This window comes from Leptodactylus fuscus, chromosome 5, assembly GCF_031893055.1.
Source record: "Leptodactylus fuscus isolate aLepFus1 chromosome 5, aLepFus1.hap2, whole genome shotgun sequence".
Taxonomy (NCBI): Eukaryota; Metazoa; Chordata; class Amphibia; order Anura; family Leptodactylidae; genus Leptodactylus; species Leptodactylus fuscus.
The window spans coordinates 23,077,511-23,103,306 of record NC_134269.1 but is presented as its reverse complement, the minus strand read 5'-3'; the positions used below and the strand labels follow the sequence as shown (position 1 = coordinate 23,103,306).

At 41.6% G+C, this 25,796-nt stretch overlaps 1 protein-coding gene across 1 annotated transcript in view; it reads left to right on the top strand.

Annotated features, from left to right (window-relative positions):
* The first annotated feature begins 527 nt into the window (after positions 1-527).
* Positions 528-25,796, top strand: part of COL5A3 (collagen type V alpha 3 chain) — a 130,446-nt gene continuing 105,177 nt past the window's right edge. The window contains exon 1 of the mRNA XM_075272630.1: positions 528-797. Coding sequence (XP_075128731.1) covers positions 713-797 — 85 coding nt within the window. The 5' untranslated portion in view covers positions 528-712. The remainder of the gene's footprint in view (positions 798-25,796) is intronic.

The following is a 25,796-nucleotide window of genomic DNA, read 5'->3' as shown; positions in this document are numbered from 1 at the left end:
CACCGTCAACCAATAAACCAGAGAAGACGTTCTTGGAAAACTAAGATAAGAAAAGGCACTGAAGATACATTTCTGTCATCTGAGACCCTAAGACTGTGTCAAAGTTGGTCATTTGTTGACTCATGAAGTCACCACGAATGGTCCAGCTACCATCACCCAGTAAACCAGAGAAATAGTACTTGGAAGTTCCAACTTTTTGAAAAAATTACACCTAGAAATTGACCAAAAATGTTGATCACAGGTTTCTAAATTAGGTTTTTGCACTGACTTTAAAGTCTTCGAGGAATCCAGGCCGGATAAGGATGAGGACCTGGAGACTTGAGGTGACACCGGATAGGTGAGGAGGAAGTGTCTGAGATACAAGGTAGAGGGCAACATGAACTGAGGGTGACACAGAAGCCCTCGCAAAGAGTAAAGGGGGGGTTGAGTTGTCGAAAAAGCCTTCACTAGATGAATAGAAGGAGAAGGGGGGGTTACGAGAGGGAGAGTGAGGAGGAGGGAGGGACAGACAGAAGAGGACACACAGCCAGACAGAACTGACTGCAGGAAAACTGATACCACAGAGAGAGGACTAAGCCAAAGGCGAGCACTCATCTCTCTCCCTGGTCTGTGCACACATGGATACATAGTAGTGTGAGTGCGGATTACAGCCCTATGTCCCCCGAGTGTGCACTCACTTCTACCACATAGAGACTCGCTCCTGTCCCGCACTATGGAAAGATGGATACTATCATGGGATTGCTGGAAAGTCACTGTGCTGCTCCTGGTCCTGCAGAGACTCTGCACTGTGAGAACAGGTACAGTCCTGATGCATGTCCCATGTACACGGGCCAACTGCAAGGTGATATTAAAGTGATGTAGCAGAGCTGAATTGGTCAGAGCTATACAATTGCGTATGCATTGGTTGGTTTACATGCAGTCCTATGTAAGACCATACTTAACCCATCGGTTGTGACACACCTGGCACTCATTCCTTCCATGGGTAGGGGTACCATCGGTTGTGACAAACCCTCATTCCTTTCATGGGTAGGGAGTAGCAGAGCTGTATTTGTTATGTCTTTGGTGTTGCAATGTATTGGGTCTACCTGCAGTCCCGTGTAAAACCACAGATCGAATACTGAAGTAGTATTAACCTTTTTTTTTCTATGATAAACTCAGCACTGCTGCATTTGTACTTAGAACATAGATGTAGCAGAGTTAAATTTGTCATGTAAATGTTAAGGGTGTATTATTCATGAATCATGTTTCCGATATTGCAGGCCCATGCAAAATCCTAGAGCATGGCGCTTATATAGTTAATGTAATTCATAGGATACTTGTCCAGATGTAGCAGAGCTGAATTGGTCAGAGGGTTGAGGTGTGTATGCATTGTGAGGCGTCTGTAGTTGTTTTACCTGCAGTCCTATGTAAGTCCTATGTAGTTGTAGTCTATCATATCTGAGTTGGATACAGATGTAGCAGAGCTGAATGAGAATAAGAAATGCTGCATGTATGCTTGGTAGCTACAGATGTAGCAGAGCTGGATATGTCATTTCTCTATTTCGGACACCACTTTTTACATAATAATCTGAAGTAAGGTAAGGTGTGACGTTTACCTGCAGTCCTATGTAAAACCACATATTGCCATGGCACAGTCAGCTGTGCCAAATAACAAACTCCTCTCTGCTACATGTGTCAATATTCCACAATTATGCTTTTTAGAAGATTAATGCTATTATTTGCCCTTTGACTCCCTAGCTGTCATGGACTACACTCTCCAGGGTGGCAGGACATGCTGGTAGTTGTAGTCCTCAAACAACTGAAGTGTTGTGATGTCAGTGTCAGTTTATCTCTATTGATGCCAGTTTGTGCTGATGGTGAAAACCTCCCTGGTGTACAAGGCAGAGATGACATGTCTGTCACTGCACACTGCTAGTCCTGGCACAGCAGAGCTGTATATGTAGTCTGCAGCTGCCAGAGGAGCTCGAGTGCTATAATATAGGGGAGCTCTAGTGCTGCAATGTAGGGGAGCTATAATATAGGGGAGCTCTAGTGCTGCAATGTAGGGGAGCTATAATATAGGGGGGCTCTACTGCTATAATGTAGGGGACCTATAATATAGGGGAACTCTAGTGCTATAATGTAGGGGAGCTATAATATAGGGGGGCTCTACTGCTATAATGTAGGGGAGCTATAATATAGGGGAGCTCTAGTGCTGCAATGTAGGGGAGCTATAATATAGGGGGGCTCTACTGCTATAATGTAGGGGACCTATAATATAGGGGAGCTCTAGTGCTATAATGTAGGGGAGCTATAATATAGGGGAACTCTAGTGCTATAATGTAGGGGAGCTATAATATAGGGGGGCTCTACTGCTATAATGTAGGGGACCTATAATATAGGGGAGCTCTAGTGCTGCAATGGAGGGGACCAATAATATACGGGGGCTCTAGTGCTATAATGTAGGAGACCTATAATATAGGAGAGCTCTAGTGCTATAATGTAGGGGAGCTATAATATAGGGGAGCTCTAGTGCTATAATGTAGGGGAGCTATAATATAGGGGAACTCTAGTGCTATAATGTAGGGGAGCTATAATATAGGGGGGCTCTAGTGCTGCAATGGAGGGGAGCTATAATATAGGGGGGCTCTACTGCTATAATGTAGGGGACCTATAATATAGGGGAGCTCTAGTGCTGCAATGGAGGGGACCAATAATATAGGGGAGCTCTAGTGCTATAATGTTAGGGAGGTATAATATACGGGGGCTCTAGTGCTATAATGTAGGAGGGCTATAATGTAGGGGAGCTCTAGTGCTATAATGTAGGGGAGCTATAATATAGGGGAACTCTAGTGCTATAATGTAGGGGAGCTATAATATAGGGGAGCTCTAGTGCTATAATGTAGGGGAGCTATAATATAGGGGAGCTCTAGTGCTATAATGTAGGGGAGCTATAATATAGGGGAACTCTAGTGCTATAATGTAGGGGAGCTATAATATAGGGGGGCTCTAGTGCTGCAATGGAGGGGACCAATAATATAGGGGGGCTCTACTGCTATAATGTAGGGGACCTATAATATAGGGGAGCTCTAGTGATATAATATACGGGGGCTCTAGTGCTATAATGTAGGGGAGCTATAATATAGGGGGGCTCTAGTGCTATAATATAGGAGGGCTCTAGTGCTATAATGTAGAGGAGATATAATATAGGGGAGCTCTAGTGCTATAATGTAGGGGAGCTGTAATATATGGGAACTCTAGTGCTATAATATAGGGGAGCTATAATATACATGAGCTCTAGTGTTAGAATATAGGGGAGCTATCATGTAAATGGAGCTCTAATGCTGTAAGGTAGGGGAGCTATAATATAAGGGAGTTATAATACAGGGGATCTCTAGTGCTATAATGTATGGGAGCTGTCATACAGGGGAGCCCTAGTGCTATAATGTATGGGAGCTGTCATACAGGGGAGCCCTAGTCCAGGTGTGTTATAATAAAGGGGAGCTCTAGTGCATGGGGCCAAAATATGATGGAGCTCTAGTGTAGGGGAGTTATAATATAGGGGCAATCTAGTGTAGGGGGGCTGTAATATAGGGGAACTATAGTGTATGAGAGATATAATATAGGGGGCTGTATATAATAGCTATAGATAATACAGGGGAGCTCTAGTGTAGGAAAACTATAATATAGGGGGGCTCTAATGTAAGGGCACTGTAATATAGTGGAAGTCTAGTGCAGGGGTGTTATAATATAAGGGAGCTCTAGTGTAGGGGAGCGATAATATAGGGGGCTTTATATAATAGCTATATATAATATAGGGGAGCTCTAGTGTAAGAAAGTTATAATGTGTAAGAGATTTCTAATGTAGAGTAGCTCTAGTGTAGGGAAGCTTTAATATATGGGAGTGCTAGAGCAGGGAGTTATAATATATGGGAGCAATAGTGTAGGGAATTATAATATGGGGGAGCTCTATTGAAGGGGATTTATAATATGGGGGAGTTCTAGAGCAGGAAGTTATAATATGGGGGAGCTCTAGAGCAGGGAGTTATAATATAGGGGAGCTCTAGTGTAGGGAATTATAATATGGGGGAGCTCTATTGAAGGGGATTTATAATATGGGGGAGTTCTAGAGCAGGGAGTTATAATATGGGGGAGCTCTAGAGCAGGGAGTTATAATATGGGGGAGCTCTAGAGCAGGGAGTTATAATATGGGGAGCTCTAGAGCAGGAAGTTATAATATGGGGGAGCTCTAGAGCAGGGAGTTATAATATGGGGGAGCTCTAGTGTAGGGAATTATAATATGGGGGAGCTCTATTGAAGGGGATTTATAATATGGGGGAGCTCTAGTGCAGAGGAGTTATAATGCAGTGAGTTCTATTATACAGGAGGAGAGTGTTGTGGTGCGCTATATATCAAATATATACGTCCCATAATCTCATCAGGATGGCGCTATCTGACTATCCGTGTATTTTCTATAGATACAGACAACAGCAGAGCTATAAGAGCTACAATGTTTGTAACTGCACTTGGGCCCCCAATGCCTACTGGGCCCACAAACACAATATTAGAGGACAGAAGTCCTATTATATCAGGATGTTTGGTTGCAGGGTACATGGGGTCCTATACTTGGACCTCTATACTCAACTCCTGCTACCTCTACCTGATCTCCTCTGACTTTTCTCCCATTGATATTGTACTGTATGTTTTTGGGGGGCATTTACTCCTTTAGTACAGATATCAGGGGTGGTCTAAGACCTCCAAGCCTTGTGATGTCACTTGAGTGCCCAATGGACTGTCTAAACATCAGGAGCTGTCATCAGGATAGAACCCAAACCCCCTACTAGGTCTACAGCTCTACCTACCTAGTTCACCAGCTGGGCACCCTAGAAGAAGTGGAGAATGAAGGAGACATAACTATACAAGTATGATGGAGATGTGGAGGTGAAGGAACATCTCCTGTAGACTACAGTGAGGACAGGGTTGAAATATGAAGCATTAAACAAGTTCCAGATTGTAAGCTATGCGGAGGATCCTGCGCTTTAGGACTTATCTGTAATCTGGTAGTGTGGGATTCACATTCCAGGATATAGGGTAAGGGGAGACCACCTGTACAGCTCATCATCTAGTAAGGACCATGGTTGGCCAGCCTAGGTGGTCCCTTGGGTTGCAAGATTCTTCTCTAGTCTATCCTTGGAGCTTCTTAGAAATGGCAGAATTTTAGAAAACCCATTTTTTAGGGTCAGGAATTCTGACAGGAGGGGGGTCCTCACCCGAAGAGCAATTACAAAGAGTGTCTCTCACCCTGGAGGACCTGCCCTGTCCTACCACACACAGACCACCCAATGAATTGAAGGTGCACTGTGTAATGCTTCATTTTCCCAGTGGTGGCGCTGCACTCACACCACAGACACTGCTATCTGCTTATTTTCAACAGGTTCTTCCAAAAAGTAGGGATCATCAAAAGTGGAGAACCCATTAAATTTATAGTTCTTAGTCGGACAACTCATGGCCCAGAAATCCTTAGAAAAGCCTGAAAAATGGCCGACATTTTTTGTAGTTGTGTAACATTTCCATAGACTTCTCAAAAAAAAAATTGGCACAAAAAAGTTCGGTACCACAGGCAGGTTTCCAGGCCCATTGAATGATTTGCACCCAGGGATTGGTCTGGGATTCATTAGACTCCCTGAGTACATGTGGACCTGTGTATGACGTCACCTCCTGCTCAGTCACGTATAAGACACTAAAAAGAATCCAAATAGCCAGGTCTTACTAAAGGGCTTGTTAAAGGAATTGTCTAAGACTTCATTATCATGGCTTATTTTATAGATAGGTCATCAATATGAGATCGGTGGGGCTTTGACATCCAGGACCCCCAACAATCTTCCCATTACTTTAACTAAAGGGGGATTTTTAAGAACCAAACAGGGACAGAAGGACTTAGGTCAATAGTAGGGACTGACCCTCCTAAAGTGGGACACTTGAAGGCATGTCCAAGAATTGGTATTAGACCTCTGGGTTAAGGTCAATATCTGCTGAACATTGTAACAGGAACCACATTGGACCCACCATCGTTACCTTCTTTAAGGTTAGGTACTGCAGACGTATTAGGTACTGTAGGAGTATTTTGGCTCAAAGATTTATGGCATAAGTTTCCAGTAGATGCAGGTCCCACCAGGACCTCCAAGCCTGGTGATGACACTTGAGTGCCCAATGGACTGTCTAAACATCAGGAGCTGCCATCAGGATAGAACCCAAACCCCTACTAGGTCCACAGCTCTACCTACCTAGTTCACCAGCTGGGCACCCTAGAAGAAGTGGAGAATGAAGGAACCCATATCGATCTCAAGAACAACTATCTCATGGCCACTGTCTTACAACTAAGATTCACTGCTATGATGTCCATGTTACATAGCAACTAAAATGTGGTCTTCAAAGAGAGCGGACCCTCAACTAATTGGCTTGAACCAGATCCATAATTGCCCTTTTGGGCCTAGGACAGTGTGAGATGGGCCCATTGCACATTTACAGTCATGGAAGGCCAGGATCCAGAAGAAGATGGTCTAGCAAACATGAGGATATAAGTGGTTCCTGTCAAAGTGACCAAGAGAGGTACAGGCAGGGCCAGCTGTGGCAGAGGACAGCCATTCCTAACAGTATGGTAGGGCAGTTGGCATAGCTGACCCTCACTTTGGCGTAGTCCTACCATGGCGGAAACTCCTGTGGATGTTGAGGTTACACTGAAGGCTTGTGAAATATGTATTCAATAAATCTTCGGAAATGCAACATCTGTGTCAGACTCAGGAGACCGTCTTATATGTAGGAATTCATCTTGAGACTTCAGGCAATGACCTAGAAGGAGAATGGCGTGTATGATTGAGTAGATCCAGCACCACCATTGTGACGTGGAGGCATCTTCTAGGAAGAACATATCTCAGCTTGACACCGTATAATCGTTGATGAATATTTCTTAGTAATGTGAGAGGAAGGCAGGTGTCAAATCTAAATCCACGTGCCGACAAACTTTCTGAGCTATTTCCTGGTTACATCATACACCGGGAGTGATTAATTGAGGCTTATATGCCAAAAAAGAGCCTTCCATATCCATCCAAACCTTGGTAGCACATACTATACACATGGAGATCAGCTCTTGCCAAGGTGGGATGTTGACCTGGTAAACCCCTTTAAGATAGGTTCTTGGCTGGAGCTATTAGTGGGGCAACTGAGACTGGGGAAGAGGTACTAAAGGCCTACCCCGTGTTCCTTGGGCACACCAAATAAAATGTTTCTGAGGGCCCACCTTTCAATAACCCCTAGGAAATAGATCATAGTATCCTACAAACTGAGGTGTCTTCTGCTGGACCATTATTGTATTATTGTGTTGGGGCTTGGGCTCACTGGAGGGTGCCTATCTTCAGGGTTTGGAGTATGGGAGAGGTGCAATCTGATATTCGGTGTTACTATGGTTGTCTGTTTTTTGCACTAGTTATAGTATTCAGTGGAGCTATCTTTAAGTAAAATATCAAGGCTTCAATAGGGAAAACATAGAGGGATTATGGGGTCAAAACTTTACCCTTTAGTAACGGGACCATTGGAAATGTTCACCTAGTAGCCCAGATCTAAGGCTTCATTCCTTCGAATTATGACCATCGGTCATAAGCGGTTGAGTCCCACCAGGAAGACCACCAAAGATCAACTTGCTGTTGGAGGACCCACTAAAAAGTGGGGTAATGCAAACCAAAAAGCCCCTTTAAATCATGGCAATTCCACGGTAAGGCCATTGGTTCTCCATGATAACTCTGCTCCTGTCTGAAATCAGAGCGGAACATGTTGTCATCGGCATATCGCAAGGCCAGTTTTAGTCATTTTTTGTAAATGAGGCCCTCACCCTTACCCCGTTGCTTGGGCCTTAGTGGAAGCCAAATAGTCTAGGCCCTAACCAGGTGTTTCGTTTTTGAAAATGGAGTTTCCCCTTAAGTGTCGTTTCATCCCAGCGCCAAAATGTATACATTATTTCTACGACTTTGACCGTCTTCTTATATGACAAGGAGTCGTCGTCGTCGTGAGAGGAGAAAATCCCGCTCCGATACGTTGCATGACTGAGCACTTTTTAATTTAGGCGAATTCCACGTTGCTAGGCAGAGGACGCCGCCTGAATGTCAGGCCCAGGATGGTTTGAGGCCTCTGGTCCCCGTCCCCATGGAGAACCCAAGGAAATGCAGACTTCTTAGTACTCCTAAGAGTACGGGGTCCCCCTCTGAATGCTTCTTGGGTCACGGTCTTGCTACTTTTTGGCCTGTAGATTTTGTTGGTACTATTCCGTTATCGGGCCAGCAGAGCTTACCAGCACCAGCATTGGGACAGCAGCAGTCAGCATTTCAGCATCGGGAATGACATCTGAGGACTGACTGCTGGACCGATGCTTGTGCCCAGCTCTCCTTCCATCTGCCCTGTACCCCTCTCTGGCCCGCCCCAAGGACTGACTGCTGGCCCGATGCTGGCGCCCTGTCTCTAGTAACCAGTACATCAATGCCCCCATCCATCCTCCCAGTGCTGCCCCCCAGCTCTTCTTACATCTGCCCCGTACCCCCTCTCCCTGCCACTCGACTAGGCCTCACCTCGGCGCTCTCATTCTGGCCATTAGCGTTCAGGAGGAAAGAAAGACGCTCGCACTGGAAGCCATGGCCGGCACAGAGAACGGAGACCGGAAGGAAAAAAATAGCACACACCGGGGCTCAATAAAGGGTCCTGAAAGTGGCGGCGGAGATTCAGGGATGCGCTGACCATAGTAACGGCGGGGAGCTATGGTGACCCAGAGGGACAAACTTCCTGCAGCGTCCCGGCGACTAGTAATGTCGGTCAAGCCTAGTCACGTGGCGGGGAGAGGGGCAGATGGAAGGAGAGCTGGGCCAGAGAGGGGTACGGGCAGATGGAAGGAGAGCTGGGCACAAGCATCGGGCCAGCAGTCAGTCCTCAGATGTCATTCCCAATGCTGAAATGCTGACTGCTGCTGTCCCGATGCTGGTGCTGATAAGCTCTGCTGGCCCGATAACGGAATAGTACCATTTTGTTTTTCAGAAGTTAACTCTATCATGACCATGAGTGGCACAATGTGAATGACAAACATCAAGGCCTAGTCTTTCTAAGTTATATCTGTCTGGGAAAGCTGGGTGACCAGGGATATGGCCTTTATGACAATTTCCTTTGGGGTAGTCACCAAGCTTTTATAGGTTCCTGAATGGCACATACAGCGTTCGGGGGCCTGGAAAAGCTAAGTGACAATACCCCAGGTAGTAGCTATGATGGCAGGAGCAGGGGCTCTTAGCTCATATTCCTGAAAATGGCGGAGTTTGAGTAATGAGGGAAAGTTTGATGATCGCAATGTTGGGTTGTGTAGTCCTTAGGATAGCTCTGGATCTGCGCGGAGTACAAAGATGGATGTAGAGAGGAAAATAGGTTTATGGTTGTGTACAGTGGTCGGTCATGTTGGGGGTTGTAGTGTTCTATGTATAGAGTATAACAGTATTGTATAGTGGTCGTGTCCCACAGTCGGGCATGTTGCGGGTTGTAGTAATCTATGTATAGAGTATAACAGTATTGTATAATGGTCATGTCCAGGGGTCGGCCATGTTGGGGGTTGCAGTAATCTACACTCACCAGCCACTTTATTAGGTACACCTGTCCAACTGCTCGTTAACACTTAATTTCTAATCAGCCAATCACATGGCGGCAACTCAGTGCATTTAGGCATGTAGACATGGTCAAGACAATCTCCTGCAGTTCAAACCGAGCATCAGTATGGGGAAGAAAGGTGATTTGAGTGCCTTTGAACGTGGCATGGTTGTTGGTGCCAGAAGGGCTGGTCTGAGTATTTCAGAAACTGCTGATCTACTGGGATTTTCACGCACAACCATCTCTAGGGTTTACAGAGAATGGTCCGAAAAAGAAAAAACATCCAGTGAGCGGCAGTTCTGTGGGCGGAAATGCGTTGTTGATGCCAGAGGTCAGAGGAGAATGGCCAGACTGGTTCGAGCTGATAGAAAGGCAACAGTGACTCAAATAGCCACCCGTTACAACCAAGGTAGCCAGAAGAGCATCTCTGAACGCACAGTACGTTCAACTTTGAGGCTACAGATGGGCTACAGCAGCAGAAGACCACACCGGGTGCCACTCCTTTCAGCTAAGAACAGGAAACTGAGGCTACAATTTGCACAAGCTCATCGAAATTGGACAATTGAAGATTGGAAAAACGTTGCCTGGTCTGATGAGTCTCGATTTCTGCTGCGACATTCGGATGGTAGGGTCAGAATTTGGCGTCAACAACATGAAAGCATGGATCCATCCTGCCTTGTATCAACGGTTCAGGCTGGTGGTGGTGGTGTCATGGTGTGGGGAATATTTTCTTGGCACTCTTTGGGCCCCTTGGTACCAATTGAGCATCGTTGCAACGCCAAAGCCTACCTGAGTATTGTTGCTGACCATGTCCATCCCTTTATGACCACAATGTACCCAACATCTGATGGCTACTTTCAGCAGGATAATGCAATGCCATGTCATAAAGCTGGAATCATCTCAGACTGGTTTCTTGAACATGACAATGAGTTCACTGTACTCCAATGGCCTCCACAGTCACCAGATCTCAATCCAATAGAGCATCTTTGGGATGTGGTGGAACGGGAGATTCGCATCATGGATGTGCAGCCGACAAATCTGCGGCAACTGTGTGATGCCATCATGTCAATATGGACCAAAATCTCTGAGGAATGCTTCCAGCACCTTGTTGAATCTATGCCACGAAGAATTGAGGCAGTTCTGAAGGCAAAAGGGGGTCCAACCCGTTACTAGCATGGTGTACCTAATAAAGTGGCCGGTGAGTGTATGTATAGCGTATAACAGTATTGTATAGTGGTCGTGTCCCACAGTCGGGCATGTTGGGGGTTGTAGTGCTCTATGTATAGAGTATAACAGTATTGTATAGTGGTCGTGTCCCGCAGTCGGTCATGTTGGGGGTTGTAGTAATCTATGTATAGCGTATAACAGTATTGTATTATGGTCATGTCCCGCAGTCGGTCATGTTGGGGGTTGTAGTAATCTATGTATAGAGTATAACAGTATTGTATAATGGTCGTGTCCCGCATTTGGTCATGTTGGGGGTTGTAGTGCTCTATGTATAGAGTATAATAGTATTGTATTATGGCCATGTCCAGGGGTCGGTCATGTTGGGGGTTGTAGTCATCTATGTATACAGTATAATAGAATTGTATAATGGTCATGTCCAGGGGTCGGTCATGTTGGGGGTTGTAGTGTTCTATGTATAGAGTATAATAGTATTGTATTATGGCCATGTCCAGGGGTCGGTCATGTTGGGGGTTGTAGTCATCTATGTATACAGTATAATAGAATTGTATAATGGTCATGTCCAGGGGTCGGTCATGTTGGGGGTTGTAGTGTTCTATGTATAGAGTATAACAGTATTGTAGAATGGTTGTGTCTAGTGGTCGTCATGTTGGGGGTTATAGTCATCTATGTATACAGTATAATAGAATTATATAATCATGCCTAAGTATTATGCACTGCAAATGACCAGTGCCCCATTCCTGACTGTGCCCTCTTTCCACAATGCCCCTTCATTCCTTGCACGACCCTGTCTCTCATCTGACTAAACCATTCTTTAGGAGAACATGACTTTCTCCACCACCGTGTTCCTCCCTGTAGGGCTTGTTGGCCCGCTGCCCAGGATTGATAGATGATGATGGTGGTGGGCGTCAATGGTCTGTGAGGGATCACCCGTGAGAAACAAACACAAGGGAACCCTCTGTAGAATTAACTTCTTCATTGTCATGAACATGGACAAGATGAGAAACATGACAAAAAGATGAGACGAAAGATGAGAAAGGTCAGAAATAATACAGAAGGACATTCCAAGACAAAGTCCTTAAGGACAAAGGGGATGATGTTACCCATAGCCTGTGACCTGAGGGTTTGCTATATGGGTAACACCAATACTCTTATCTACTCTGATCTCCTGGAACTGCTATGTGTAGAGATCACATTTTTCAAGCATTTTTGCAAACTAGGTTAGGACCAGTTGAGAGAGAAAAGGTTGTTTCTTCTTCCAGAAATAGCGCCTCTCTAGTCTGTAGGTTGTGGCTGGTATTGCAGTTCGGCTAAGCAAGAGTGGAGGCTGAAATACTATGGAGCAAGAAGGCTCCTCTACGGCTAAAAGACATCTTATCAAACCTATGATTGTACATGTGATTGTGATTATTTACTTAGATGGAATGAGATAAAAAGATAGATAGATAGATAGATAGATAGATAGATAGATAGATAGGAGATAGATAGATAGATAGATAGATAGATAGATAGATAGATAGATAGGAGATAGATAGATAGATAGATAGATAGATAGATGATAGATAGATAGATAGATAGATAGATAGATAGATAGATAGGAGATAGATAGATAGGAGATAGATAGATAGATAGATAGATAGATAGATAGAAGATAGATAGATAGATAGATAGATAGATAGATAGATAGATAGATAGGAGATAGATAGATAGATAGATAGATAGATAGATAGATAGATAGGAGATAGATAGATATGAGATAGATAGATAGATAGATAGATAGATAGATAGATAGATAGATAGAAGATAGATAGATAGATAGATAGATAGATAGATAGGAGATAGATAGATAGATAGATAGATAGATAGATAGATGATAGATAGATAGATAGATAGATAGATGATAGATAGATAGATAGATAGATAGATAGATAGATAGATAGATAGGAGATAGATAGATAGGAGATAGATAGATAGATAGATAGATAGATAGATGATAGATAGATAGATAGATAGATAGATAGGAGATAGATAGATAGGAGATAGATAGATAGATAGATAGATAGATAGATAGATAGGAGATAGATAGATAGATAGATAGATAGATAGATAGATAGGAGATAGATAGATAGATAGATAGATAGATAGATAGATAGGAGATAGATAGATAGATAGATAGGAGATAGATAGATAGATAGATAGATAGAAGATAGATAGATAGATAGATAGATAGATAGATAGATAGGAGATAGATAGATAGATAGATAGATAGATAGATAGATAGATAGAAGATAGATAGATAGATAGGAGATAGATAGATAGATAGATAGATAGATAGGCGATAGATAGATAGATAGATAGATAGATAGATAGATAGATAGGAGATAGATAGATAGATAGATAGATAGGAGATAGATAGATAGATAGATAGATAGATAGATAGGAGATAGATAGATAGATAGATAGATAGGAGGTAGATAGATAGATAGATGATAGATAGATAGATAGATAGATAGATAGATAGATAGATAGATAGATAGATAGGAGATAGATAGATAGATAGATAGGAGATAGATAGATAGATAGGAGATAGATAGATAGATAGGAGATAGATAGATAGATAGATAGATAGATAGATAGATAGATAGGAGATAGATAGATAGATAGATAGATGATAGATAGATAGATAGATAGATAGATAGATAGATAGATGATAGATAGGAGATAGATGATAGATAGATAGATAGATAGATAGATAGATAGATAGATAGGAGATAGATAGATAGATAGATAGATAGATAGATAGATAGATAGATAGATAGATAGATGATAGATATGAAATAGCCAGAAGATAGATAGATAGATAGATAGATAGATAGATAGATAGATAGATAGATAGATAGGAGATAGATAGAATATATATGTATTAAATAAATAGAAATAAAGATAATAGGATGGATAGATGATAGATAAATAAACATATACAGTATACATAGTGATATATATACAGTGTACATAGAGATAGATATACAGTATACATATAGATACATATACAGTGTACATCCTATCCTATCCTACTAATGTGAACGTTTGTGTGTTTGGATGTTTGTTCCTCAATCACGCAAAAACGACTCAACGGATTTGCCTGAAATTTGCCACATACATAGATAGGAACCCCAATTCAAACATAGGCTACTTTTTATCCCGGTAAATGACGTTCCTACACGACTGCTATGATGGAATTTAGGTTCACACAACACTAAAGGACCTGTGATGATGTCATCACAGGTCCTTGAGCCGTACTAAGATAGGGTCAGGCTATGTGGTGGGCAGAGCTACATGCTAAATTGTGGGCGGAGCTATATTGGATGAGGCTGGACAGTGTGAAAGCTGAAGAAAATGGAGTCTCATGGAAGATCAGGAGACTACAGAACATGCATATACAGTATACATATAGATACATATACAGTATACATAGAGATACGTATACAATGTACATAGAGATACAGATACAGTGTATATACAGCATACATATAGATACATATACAGTGTACATAGAGATACGTATACAGAGTACATAGAGATACAGATACAGTATACATAGTGATACATATACAGTATACATACATATTCTTGTAAAAAAAAAAAAGACAGAAATACATCTATCGCCACCTGTTGGAGAGCAGCTCTAAGTCATGTCTCACGCTTTAAACCGGCCTTGTACCGTGACTATGATGTGTGTACAACCAGACTGCTGTTTGGGGCTCGTACTCAGTGCAGAGGACTTTTTGGCTGAGTTAGATCCTTGACTACCTATAACAGAGACCTCTGCATCAGGTCGCCTGCCCCTACAGTCAAAGATGTAACAACATATCAATGATAGAGGTCGAAGAATAAGAAGCTTAAGAAGCTAGTGTCCAGTGTAATATATTGATAGTGGACGTGGACACAGTAAGTTTGGGTTCGGAATCTCTTGCAGTGTTTGCCTAAAATTGGTGGAAGGAAAAGTCCTGTACACACAACTTCTATGGCCATTGCTTTCAGTCTAAAACACCCAACAAACCCCATTATAGTCAATGGAGTCTGTCGGTCTCCATACGTGTCCATTGTTCTGGTCCTTCAATGGACACAGGTGTGAACCTAGCATAAGACGACTTGAAATAGATGTATTGTTATCTCTGTCAGAGCTGTGCATGATGAGGGATGGATTGGTCATTACTTAGTATGGCCCCATCTGGATGTATACTATACTGGTTATATACTATACTGGATGTATACTATACTGGATATATAGTATACTGTATATATACTGTGCTGGATATATAGTATACTGGATATATAGTATACTGTATATATACTGTGCTGGATGTATACTATACTGGATATATACTATACTGGATATATACTGTGCTGGATATATACTATACTGGATATATACTGTACTGGATATATAGTATACTGGATATATACTGTGCTGGATATATAGTATACTGGATATATAGTATACTGTATATATACTGTGCTGGATGTATACTATACTGGATATATACTATACTGGATATATACTGTGCTGGATATATACTATACTGGATATATACTGTACTGGATATATAGTATACTGTATATATACTGTGCTGGATATATAGTATACTGGATATATAGTATACTGTATATATACTGTGCTGGATGTATACTATACTGGATATATACTATACTGGATATATACTGTGCTGGATATATACTATACTGGATATATACTGTACTGGATATATAGTATACTGGATATATACTGTGCTGGATATATACTATACTGGATATATACTGTGCTGGATGTATACTATACTGGATATATACTATACTGGATATATACTGTGCTGGATATATACTATACTGGATATATACTGTACTGGATATATAGTATACTGGATATATACTGTGCTGGATGTATACTATACTGGATATATACTATGTTGGATATATACTATACTGGATATATACTATACTGGATATATACTATACTGGATATATACTATACTGGATATATACTGTACTGGATATATACTATACTGGATATATACTATGCTGGATATATACTATACTGGATATATACTGTGCTGGATATATACTATACTGGATATATACTGTACTGGATATATAGTATACTGGATATATACTGTACTGGATATATACTATACTGGATATATACTATACTGGATATATACTGTGCTGGATATATAGTATACTGGATATATACTGTGCTGGATATATAGTATACTGGATATATACTGTGCTGGATATATACTATACTGGATATATACTGTGCTGGATGTATACTATACTGGATATATACTATACTGGATATATACTATACTGGATATATACTGTGCTGGATATATAGTATACTGGATATATACTGTGCTAGATATATAGTATACTGGATATATACTGTGCTGGATATATACTATACTGGATATATACTGTGCTGGATATATACTGTGCTGGATGTATACTATACTGGATATATACTGTGCTGGATATATACTGTGCTGGATGTATACTATACTGGATATATACTATACTGGATATATACTGTGCTGGATATATACTATACTGGATATATACTGTGCTGGATATATAGCATACTGGATATATACTGTGCTGGATATATAGCATACTGGATATATACTGTGCTGGATATATACTGTGCTGGATATATAGCATACTGGATATATACTGTGCTGGATATATACTGTGCTGGATATATAGTATACTGGATATATACTGTGCTGGATATATACTATACTGGATATATACTGTGCTGGATATATACTGTGCTGAATGTATACTATACTGGATATATACTGTGCTGGATATATAGTATACTGGATATATACTGTGCTGGATATATAGTATACTGGATATATACTATACTGGATATATACTGTGCTGGATATATACTGTGCTGGATATATAGTATACTGGATATATACTATACTGGATATATACTGTGCTGGATATATAGTATACTGGATATATACTATACTGGATATATACTGTGCTGGATATATAGTATACTGGATATATACTGTGGATGGATATATAGTATACTGAATATATACTATACTGGATATATACTGTGCTGGATATATAGTATACTGGATATATACTGTGCTGGATATATACTATACTGGATATATACTGTGCTGGATATATACTATACTGGATATATGGTATACTGGATATATACTATACTGGATATATACTGTGCTGGATATATAGTATATTGGATATATACTATACTGGATATATACTATACTGGATATATACTGTGCTGGATATATACTATACTGGATATATACTGTGCTGGATATATAGTATACTGGATATATGCTATACTGGATATATACTATACTGGATATATACTATACTGGATATATACTGTGCTGGATATATAGTATACTGGATATATGCTATACTGGATATATACTATACTGGATATATACTATGCTGGATATATACTATACTGGATATATACTATACTGGATATATACTGTGCTGGATATATAGTATACTGGATATATACTATACTGGATATATACTGTGCTGGATATATACTGTGCTGGATATATAGTATACTGGATATATAGTATACTGGATATATACAGTTTCTTCCAGAAAATTACTGCAATCACAAATTCTTTGGTATTATTATCTTCATTTAATTTGTCTTCAATGGAAAACCACAAAAAGAATTGTCGAAAAGCCAAAATGGATATGACTCCACACCAAACATAAAAAAGGTGATGGACAAAAGTATTGGCACTGTTTGAAAAATCATGTGATGCTAATTTGTGTAATTAACAGCACCTGCTACTTACCTATTAACAGCACCTGTTACTTACCTGAGGCACCTAACAGGTGGTGGCAATAACTAAATCACACTTGCAGCCAGTTGAAATGGATTAAAGTTGACTCCACCTCTGTCCTGTGTCCTTGTGTGCACCACATTGAGCATGGAGAAAAGAAAGAAGATCAAAGAACTGTCTGAGGACTTGAGAAGCAAAATTGTGAGGAAGCATGAGCAATCTCAAGGCTACAAGTCCATCTCCAAAGACCTGAATGTTCCTGTGTCTACCGTGCGCAGTGTCATCAAGAAGTGTAAAGCCCATGGCACTGTGGCTAACCTCCCTAGATGTGGACGGAAAAGAAAAATTGACGAGAGATTTCAACACAAGATTGTGCGGATGGTGGATAAAGAACCTTGACTAACATCCAAACAAGTCCAAGCTGCCCTGCAGTCCGAGGGTACCACAGTGTCACCCCGTACTATCCGTCAGTGTCTGAATGAGAAGGGACTGTATGGTAGGAGACCCAGGAAGACCCCACTTCTTACCCAGAGACATAAAAAAGCCAGGCTGGAGTTTGCCAAAACTTACCTGAGAAAGCCAAAAACATTTTGGAAAAATGTTCTCTGGTCAGATGAGACAAAAGTAGGAAAAGGCATCAACATAGAGTTTACAGGGGAAAAAGAGGCCTTCAAAGAGAAGAAGATGCCCCCTACAGTCAGACATGGCGGAGGTCCCTGCTGTTTTGGGGTTGCTTTGCTGCCTCTGGCACTGGACTGCTTGACCGTGTGCATGGCATTATGAAGTCTGAAGACGACCAACACATTGCGCAGCATAATGTAGGGCCCAGTGTGAGAAAGCTGGGTCTCCCTCAGAGGTCAGGGGTCTTCCAGCAGGACAATGACCCAAAACACACTTCAGGTCAGCACTAGAAAATGGTGGTGAGAGAAAGCCCTGGAGACTTGTAAAGTGGCAGCAAGGAGTCCAGCCCTGAATCCCATAGAACACCTGTGGGGGAGGAGGGGAGATCTCTTGGTGGCAGTTTGGAGAAGGCCCCCTTCACATCTCAGGGGGGACCTGGAGCAGTTTGTCAAAGAAGAAGGGTCTAAGATTCCAGCAGAGCCTTGTAAGAAACTCATTGCTGGTTACCGGAAGCGGTTGTGCGCAGTTATTGTGTCTAAAGGTTGTGTTACCAAGTATTAGGCTGAGGGGGCCAATACTTCTGTCTGGCCCATTTTTGGAGTTTTGTGTAAAATGATCAATGATTTCACTTTTTTTCATTCTCTTTTGTGTTTTTTTCATTGCAAGCAAAATAAATGAAGATATTACCAAAGAGTTTGTGATTGTAATCATTATCTGGTAGAACACGAGTATTATCTGACAGAATTGCAAGGGGGAAAATACTTTTGGCCAACATTGTACTATATTGGATATATACTATACTGGATATATACTGTGCTGGATATATAGTATACTGGATATATGCTGTGCTGGAAATGTAGTATACAGGATATATACCATGCTGGCTATATACTATATGGATATATACTATACTGGATATATAGTATACTGGATATATGTTATACTAGATTCTGCCTGCGACTTCGTCTGCACTCAGCACTGCTACATCTGGCAATTTGGATTACAGGGGTTGTCTTGTGTGAGAGTGTCTGAGCAGCTTCTGTGTTACAAATGGCTGAACAGATGTTGGTGAAATGTGCCACAGTTCTCCCCCCTCCGCCACCAGAGGCAGAACTCACTGAAACTCTACTCCCAATATACTTCTCTTGCTCAGACACAGCCTACATGTTCTGTAGTCTCCTGATTTTCTATGAGACTCCAATTTCTTCAGCTTTCACACTGTCCAACTTCATCCAATATAGCGCCACCCACAATTTAGCATGTAGCTCTGTCCAACGCACAGCCTTATCCTATCATAGAACGGCTCAAGGACCTGTGATGACATCATCACCGGTCCTTTAGTGTTGTATGAACCTAAATTTCATCATAGCAGTCGTGTAGCCTATGTTTGAATTGGGGTTCCTATCTATGTATGTGGCAAATTTCAGGCAAATCTGTTCAGCCGTTTTTGCGTGATTGAGGAACAAACATCTAAACATCCAAACACACAAACTTTCACATTTATATTAGTAGGATTGGAAATATACTATACTGTATATACACTATACTGGATATATAGTATACTGGATATAGACTATACTGGATATATACTATATTGCCTATATACTATACTGGCTATATACTATACCAGGGGTCTCAAACTCGCGGCCCCCCGAACAATTTTGTGCGGCCCGCACAAGCCTAGGGACGCCGGATCCAAGTTGAATGCGGACGTTTCACCATTTTGCCCACAGGCAGTTTTATATACTGCCGGAAAGCTGACAATGCGCTGAGTTCAGCACACTGTCGGCTTTCCCAATGTGGGCCCAGTGTGAAGAGCTTACGGTTCCGGTACCGTAGCTCTTCTATGGTCAGGAGGGCGTTTCTGACACTCAGTCAGAGACGTCCTTCTTCACAGCACAGCCAATCGCGCTGTACTGTGAGAGCCGGGAGGAACGCCCCCTCCCTCTGCTCGCAGTACTCGTCCATAGACGAGCATTATCAGGGAGGGAGGGGGCGTTCCTCCCGGCTCTCACAGCACAGCGCGATTGGCTGTGCTGTGAAGAAGAACGTCTCTGAGTGAGTGTCAGAAACGCCCTTCTGACCATAGAAGAGCTACGGTACCGGGACCGTAAGCTCTTCACACTGGGCCCACATCGGGAAAGCCGACAGTGCGCTGAACTCCGTGTACTGTCAGCTTTCCGGCAGTATATAAAACTGCCTGTGGGCAAAATGGTGGAAGGTCCTCTTTAAACATTGAGGTGGAATGAAGGGGCTCATGACACTGGGGGCAGACGAAGGGAGGGGGGAGAACGGCATGACACTGGGGCAGAAATGGAGGGACATGAATCTGGGGGCAGAGATGGAGGGACATGAATCTGGGGGCAGAGATGGGGGGACATGAATCTGGGGCAGAGATGGGGGGACATGAATCTGAGGGCAGAGATGGAGGGACATGAATCTGGGGGCAGATGAAGGGTGTATATGTAACTGGGGGAAAGATGGAGGGGGGACATATAGTTTACGGGTGACTGTAGGAGGATTATACAGTGTGGGGGCACATGAAAAATGAATGGGCGGAGTCAACATAAAAGTGGGTGGAGCTAAATTTGCCGCGGTGCGGCCCGCCGACTGGCTGGGATCTTGCTCTGCGGCCCACATGCTGAGTTGAGTTTGAGACCCCTGTACTATACTGAATATATACTATATTGGATATATGCTATACTGGATATATAGTATACTGGATATATACTAATCTGTATATAATATATATATATATATACTGTACTGGATATTTACTATATTGGATATATGCTATACTGGATATATACTATACTGGATATATACCGTGCTGGATAATTAATATACTGGATATATAATATACTGGTTATATACTATACTAGATTCTGCCTGCAACTTCGTCTGCAGGTTGTTGTTGGCGATGAGCCGCTTATATTTGGCGAAATGCGGTTGGCAATGATCCACCTGCATCCGCGTCTTGGTTCTGCTACATCTGTGCATATGCGCAGCAGACGCAGTTGTATGTACATCCGTATAGAGAGCAGAGCAAGCTGTACTACCATGCTGCCTCAGCTCTGCTACATCTGGCAATTTGGATCAGAGGGGTTGTCTTGTGTGAGAGTGTCTGAGCTTTCACATTTATAATATTAGTAGGACTGGAAATATACTATTCTGGATATATACTATACTGGATATATAGTATACTGGATATATGTTATGTTGGAAATATACTATACTGGATATATACTCTATTGGATATATACTATACTGGAAATATACTATACTGGATATATACTATACTGGATATATACTATACTGGATATATACTGTGCTGGATATATACTCTATTGGATATATACTATACTGGATACAGCTGTAACAAACCCTCAGCTGTGAGCAGTATACTACTGTACTGGAGTAGACCTGGGATTGCAGAGGATCGGGATCATACATTGTCTCTGACACAGACCAATCCTTCTTCTGCTCCTTGCCTTGATGTCACCTTACTTGTGGAGGAGCTTCATCCATTCCTGGATTAGTGCGAGCTGTCATATTGTTTACAGAATGCTATATCCCGCAGGCCTCGCAGTTATCAGCAGCCCGCCATTCCTTCTGTAATGTTCTACAGCTCCAGGCTGGAAATACCTCCGTCACCTACACGTCCCGGCAACACTAAAATAGCTCAAATACATTTTTTAACTGCAATTTTAACCCACAATTACATTACAGACCCCATAGAAAAAGTAACAGTATCATGGGACACTGACAGACGTGGTGTGAGGGGCAGACTGGGAAAATCTATCTATCTATCTATCTATCTATCTATCTATCTATCTATCTATCTATCTATCTCTCCTATCTATCTATCTATCTATCTATCTATCTATCTATCTATCTATCTATCTATCTATCTATCTATCTATCTATCTCTCCTATCTATCTATCTATCTATCTATCTATCTATCTATCTATCTATCTATCTCCTATCTATCTATCTATCTATCTATCTATCTATCTATCTATCTATCTCTCCTATCTATCTATCTATCTATCTATCTCCTATCTATCTATCTATCTATCTATCTATCTATCTATCTATCTATCTATCTCCTATCTATCTATCTATCTATCTATCTATCTATCTATCTATCTATCTATCTATCTCTCCTATCTATCTATCTATCTATCTATCTATCTATCTATCTATCTATCTCCTATCTATCTATCTATCTATCTATCTATCTATCTATCTATCTACAGTCCTATGAAAAAGTTTGGGCACCCCTATTAATCTTAATCATTTTTAGTTCTAAATATTTTGGTGTTTGCAACAGCCATTTCAGTTTGATATATCTAATAACTGATGGACACAGTAATATTTCAGGATTGAAATGAGGTTTATTGTACTAACAGAAAATGCGCAATATGCATTAAACTAAAATTTGACCGGTGCAAAAATATGGGCACCTCAACAGAAAAGTGACATTAATATTTAGTAGATCCTCCTTTTGCAAAGATAACAGCCTCTAGTCGCTTCCTGTAGCTTTTAATCAGTTCCTGGATCCTGGATGAAGGTATTTTGGACCATTTCTTTCTACAAAACAATTCAAGTTCAGTTAAGTTTGATGGTCGCCGAGCATGGACAGCCCGCTCTCAAATTATCTGAAAACAAAGATTGTTCAACATAGTTGTTCAGGGGAAGGATACAAAAAGTTGTCTCAGAGATTTAACCTGTCAGTTTCCACTGTGAGGAACATAGTAAGGAAATGGAAGACCACAGGGACAGTTCTTGTTAAGCCCAGAAGTGGCAGGCCAAGAAAAATATCAGAAAGGCAGAGAAGAAGAATGGTGAGAACAGTCAAGGACAATCCACAGACCACCTCCAAAGAGCTGCAGCATCATCTTGCTGCAGATGGTGTCACTGTGCATCGGTCAACTATACAGCGCACTTTGCACAAATAGAAGCTGTATGGGAGAGTGATGAGAAAGAAGCCGTTTCTGCACGTACGCCACAAATAGAGTTGCCTGAGGTATGAAAAAGCACATTTGGACAAGGCAGCTTCATTTTGGAAACAAAAATTGAGTTGTTTGGTTATAAAAAAAAGGCGTTATGCATGGCGTCCAAAAAGAAACAGCATTCCAAGAAAAACACATGCTACCCACTGTAAAATTTGGTGGAGGTTCCATCATGCTTTTGGGCTGTGTGGCCAATGCCGGCATCGGGAATCTTGTTAAAGTTGAGAGTCGCATGGATTCCACTCAGTATCAGCAGATTCTTGAGAATAATGTTCAAGAATCAGTGACGAAGTTGAAGTTACGCCGGGGATGGATATTTCAGCAAGACAATGATCCAAAACACCGCTCCAAATCAACTCAGGCATTCATGCAGAGGAACAATTACAATGTTCTGGAATGGCCATCCCAGTCCCCAGACCTGAATATCATTGAACATCTGTGGGATGATTTGAAGCGGGCTGTCCATGCTCGGCGACCATCTAACTTAACTGAACTTGAATTGTTTGTCCAAAATACCTTTATCCAGGATCCAGGAACTGATTAAAAGCTACAGGAAGCGACTAGAGGCTGTTATCTTTGCAAAAGGAGGATCTACTAAATATTAATGTCACTTTTCTGTTGAGGTGCCCATACTTTTGCACCGGTCAAATTTTGGTTTAATGCATATTGCACATTTTCTGTTAGTACAATAAACCTCATTTCAATCCTGAAATATTACTGTGTCCATCAGTTATTAGATATATCAAACTGAAATGGCTGTTGCAAATACCAAAATATTTAGAACTAAAAATGATTAAGATTAATAGGGGTGCCCAAACTTTTTCATAGGACTGTATCTATCTATCTATCTAGTGTGGGCCTGAGCTATGTCCTATATTATATGGTATTGTCCCAGTCCTCTAGGCTAGGGCTATGTGGGACTATTATCCTCAAACCTCATATTCTATATTGTACTTCATGAAATCCATGTACCATTTAGTTTTTCTGGTTGGCCCACTGTGTAAGGCTTGATAACCCTTGTATACGTCTGTAGAATAGATCTATGATTCTCAGATCCCTCCTTAGTGTTTTCTATTGGCTGTCTAATAGACATCTTGACTTCCTGTCTGGGTGACCACTCCTCCTTAAGTGTATAGCTACAAGTAGTCACAGGATGTAGTATCTGCTCTACAATACAAGACATCTCCATGATACTCAGGCTTGTTCTACAGTCCTTCTTCTAGACAGTTAGACTCATGAGAAGACTGTGTAAGGTATTATAAGGTTTCAGGAAAGGAAACATGGCAAGTGATGGGGCAGAAAGAGCCGAGAGTGTAAATCACGAGGGGTTGAAGGGAAAGCAATAAGATCTAAGATGTCTGGTTAATTTATCATCTGGGAAGAGCAGGTGTCAAAGAGATAAAGATCAGAGAAGATCAGAAGGGAGATAGATAAGAAAGTTTCAGGTAACAGGTTAAAAAATTAAGAAAGTCATGTCTATACATGGGAACCTCGAGGTAGTCCAAGAAAAGCGAGAGCTCCACAGGGAAGACATAACCCTTAAAGGGTTGTCCAAAGTAATTGGAAAGTAGTGGGGCCCCGGCAGAGTTCAAGGAGATTTCTGGCCGCAAACTGTATTTCATATTGAGGACCTATACACAGGATAGGTCATCACTATGTGATCTGTTGGGGTCCAATGCCTGTAACCTCCGCAGATCAGCTGTTCATGTGATAGGAGAGGCATTTCAACTCCCCGGTACTAGTATTGTACGTGCTCCCCATCCACTAGCAGCTTCTGGCACTGCTGATCTGTGCCGGATCCGGGCGTCGGAGCCCAACAAATAACATAGGAGAGGTCATCAGTATGGAAACCCCCTTTAATATTGCTTATTTTTTTTAATTGTAAACATATTCGTGCCACTTTTTTTAAAACCTCCCTGAAAAAAAACCTTTAAGCTGACCATACTGTGTAATACTTCATCTCTCCTGTGGGGGCGCTGCAGGATTGAACACACGCTGTTAGATTACACCCTAGATCGCCGGTGATCGCTGAGCCACTTGGTACCCTGAGATCATCTTATTTTTGTGGGACTTTTCTGACATAAAGGAATGGTGAAAAGTAGACTTCCCCTTTAAAGGATTTCTTGACGCGAGCCAGTTGTTCATTCCTTAAGAGAAGAAATACTTGAAATGACAGGGGATTTGTATGAAAAATCTGCTGTGAGTCACCCTGACATGTTCAGCCGAAAAGAGAAAGTTATCGAAAGGACAGGGAAGCCATCTGTATCTCGCTGCACCAACGTCAGACTTCGAAGGTTTAACCGTAAGGCTTATCGCAACGATATCAACGTTGACATCTGTACATGACTCCACCTAAATGTTGGCTTTGTATGGAGTTCATTAAGAATCTATGACTGAGGGTGGTATATATCCTAAATGGTTTCCATACCTCTCTACCGCTGCTACACAGGAATCTCGCTTTAC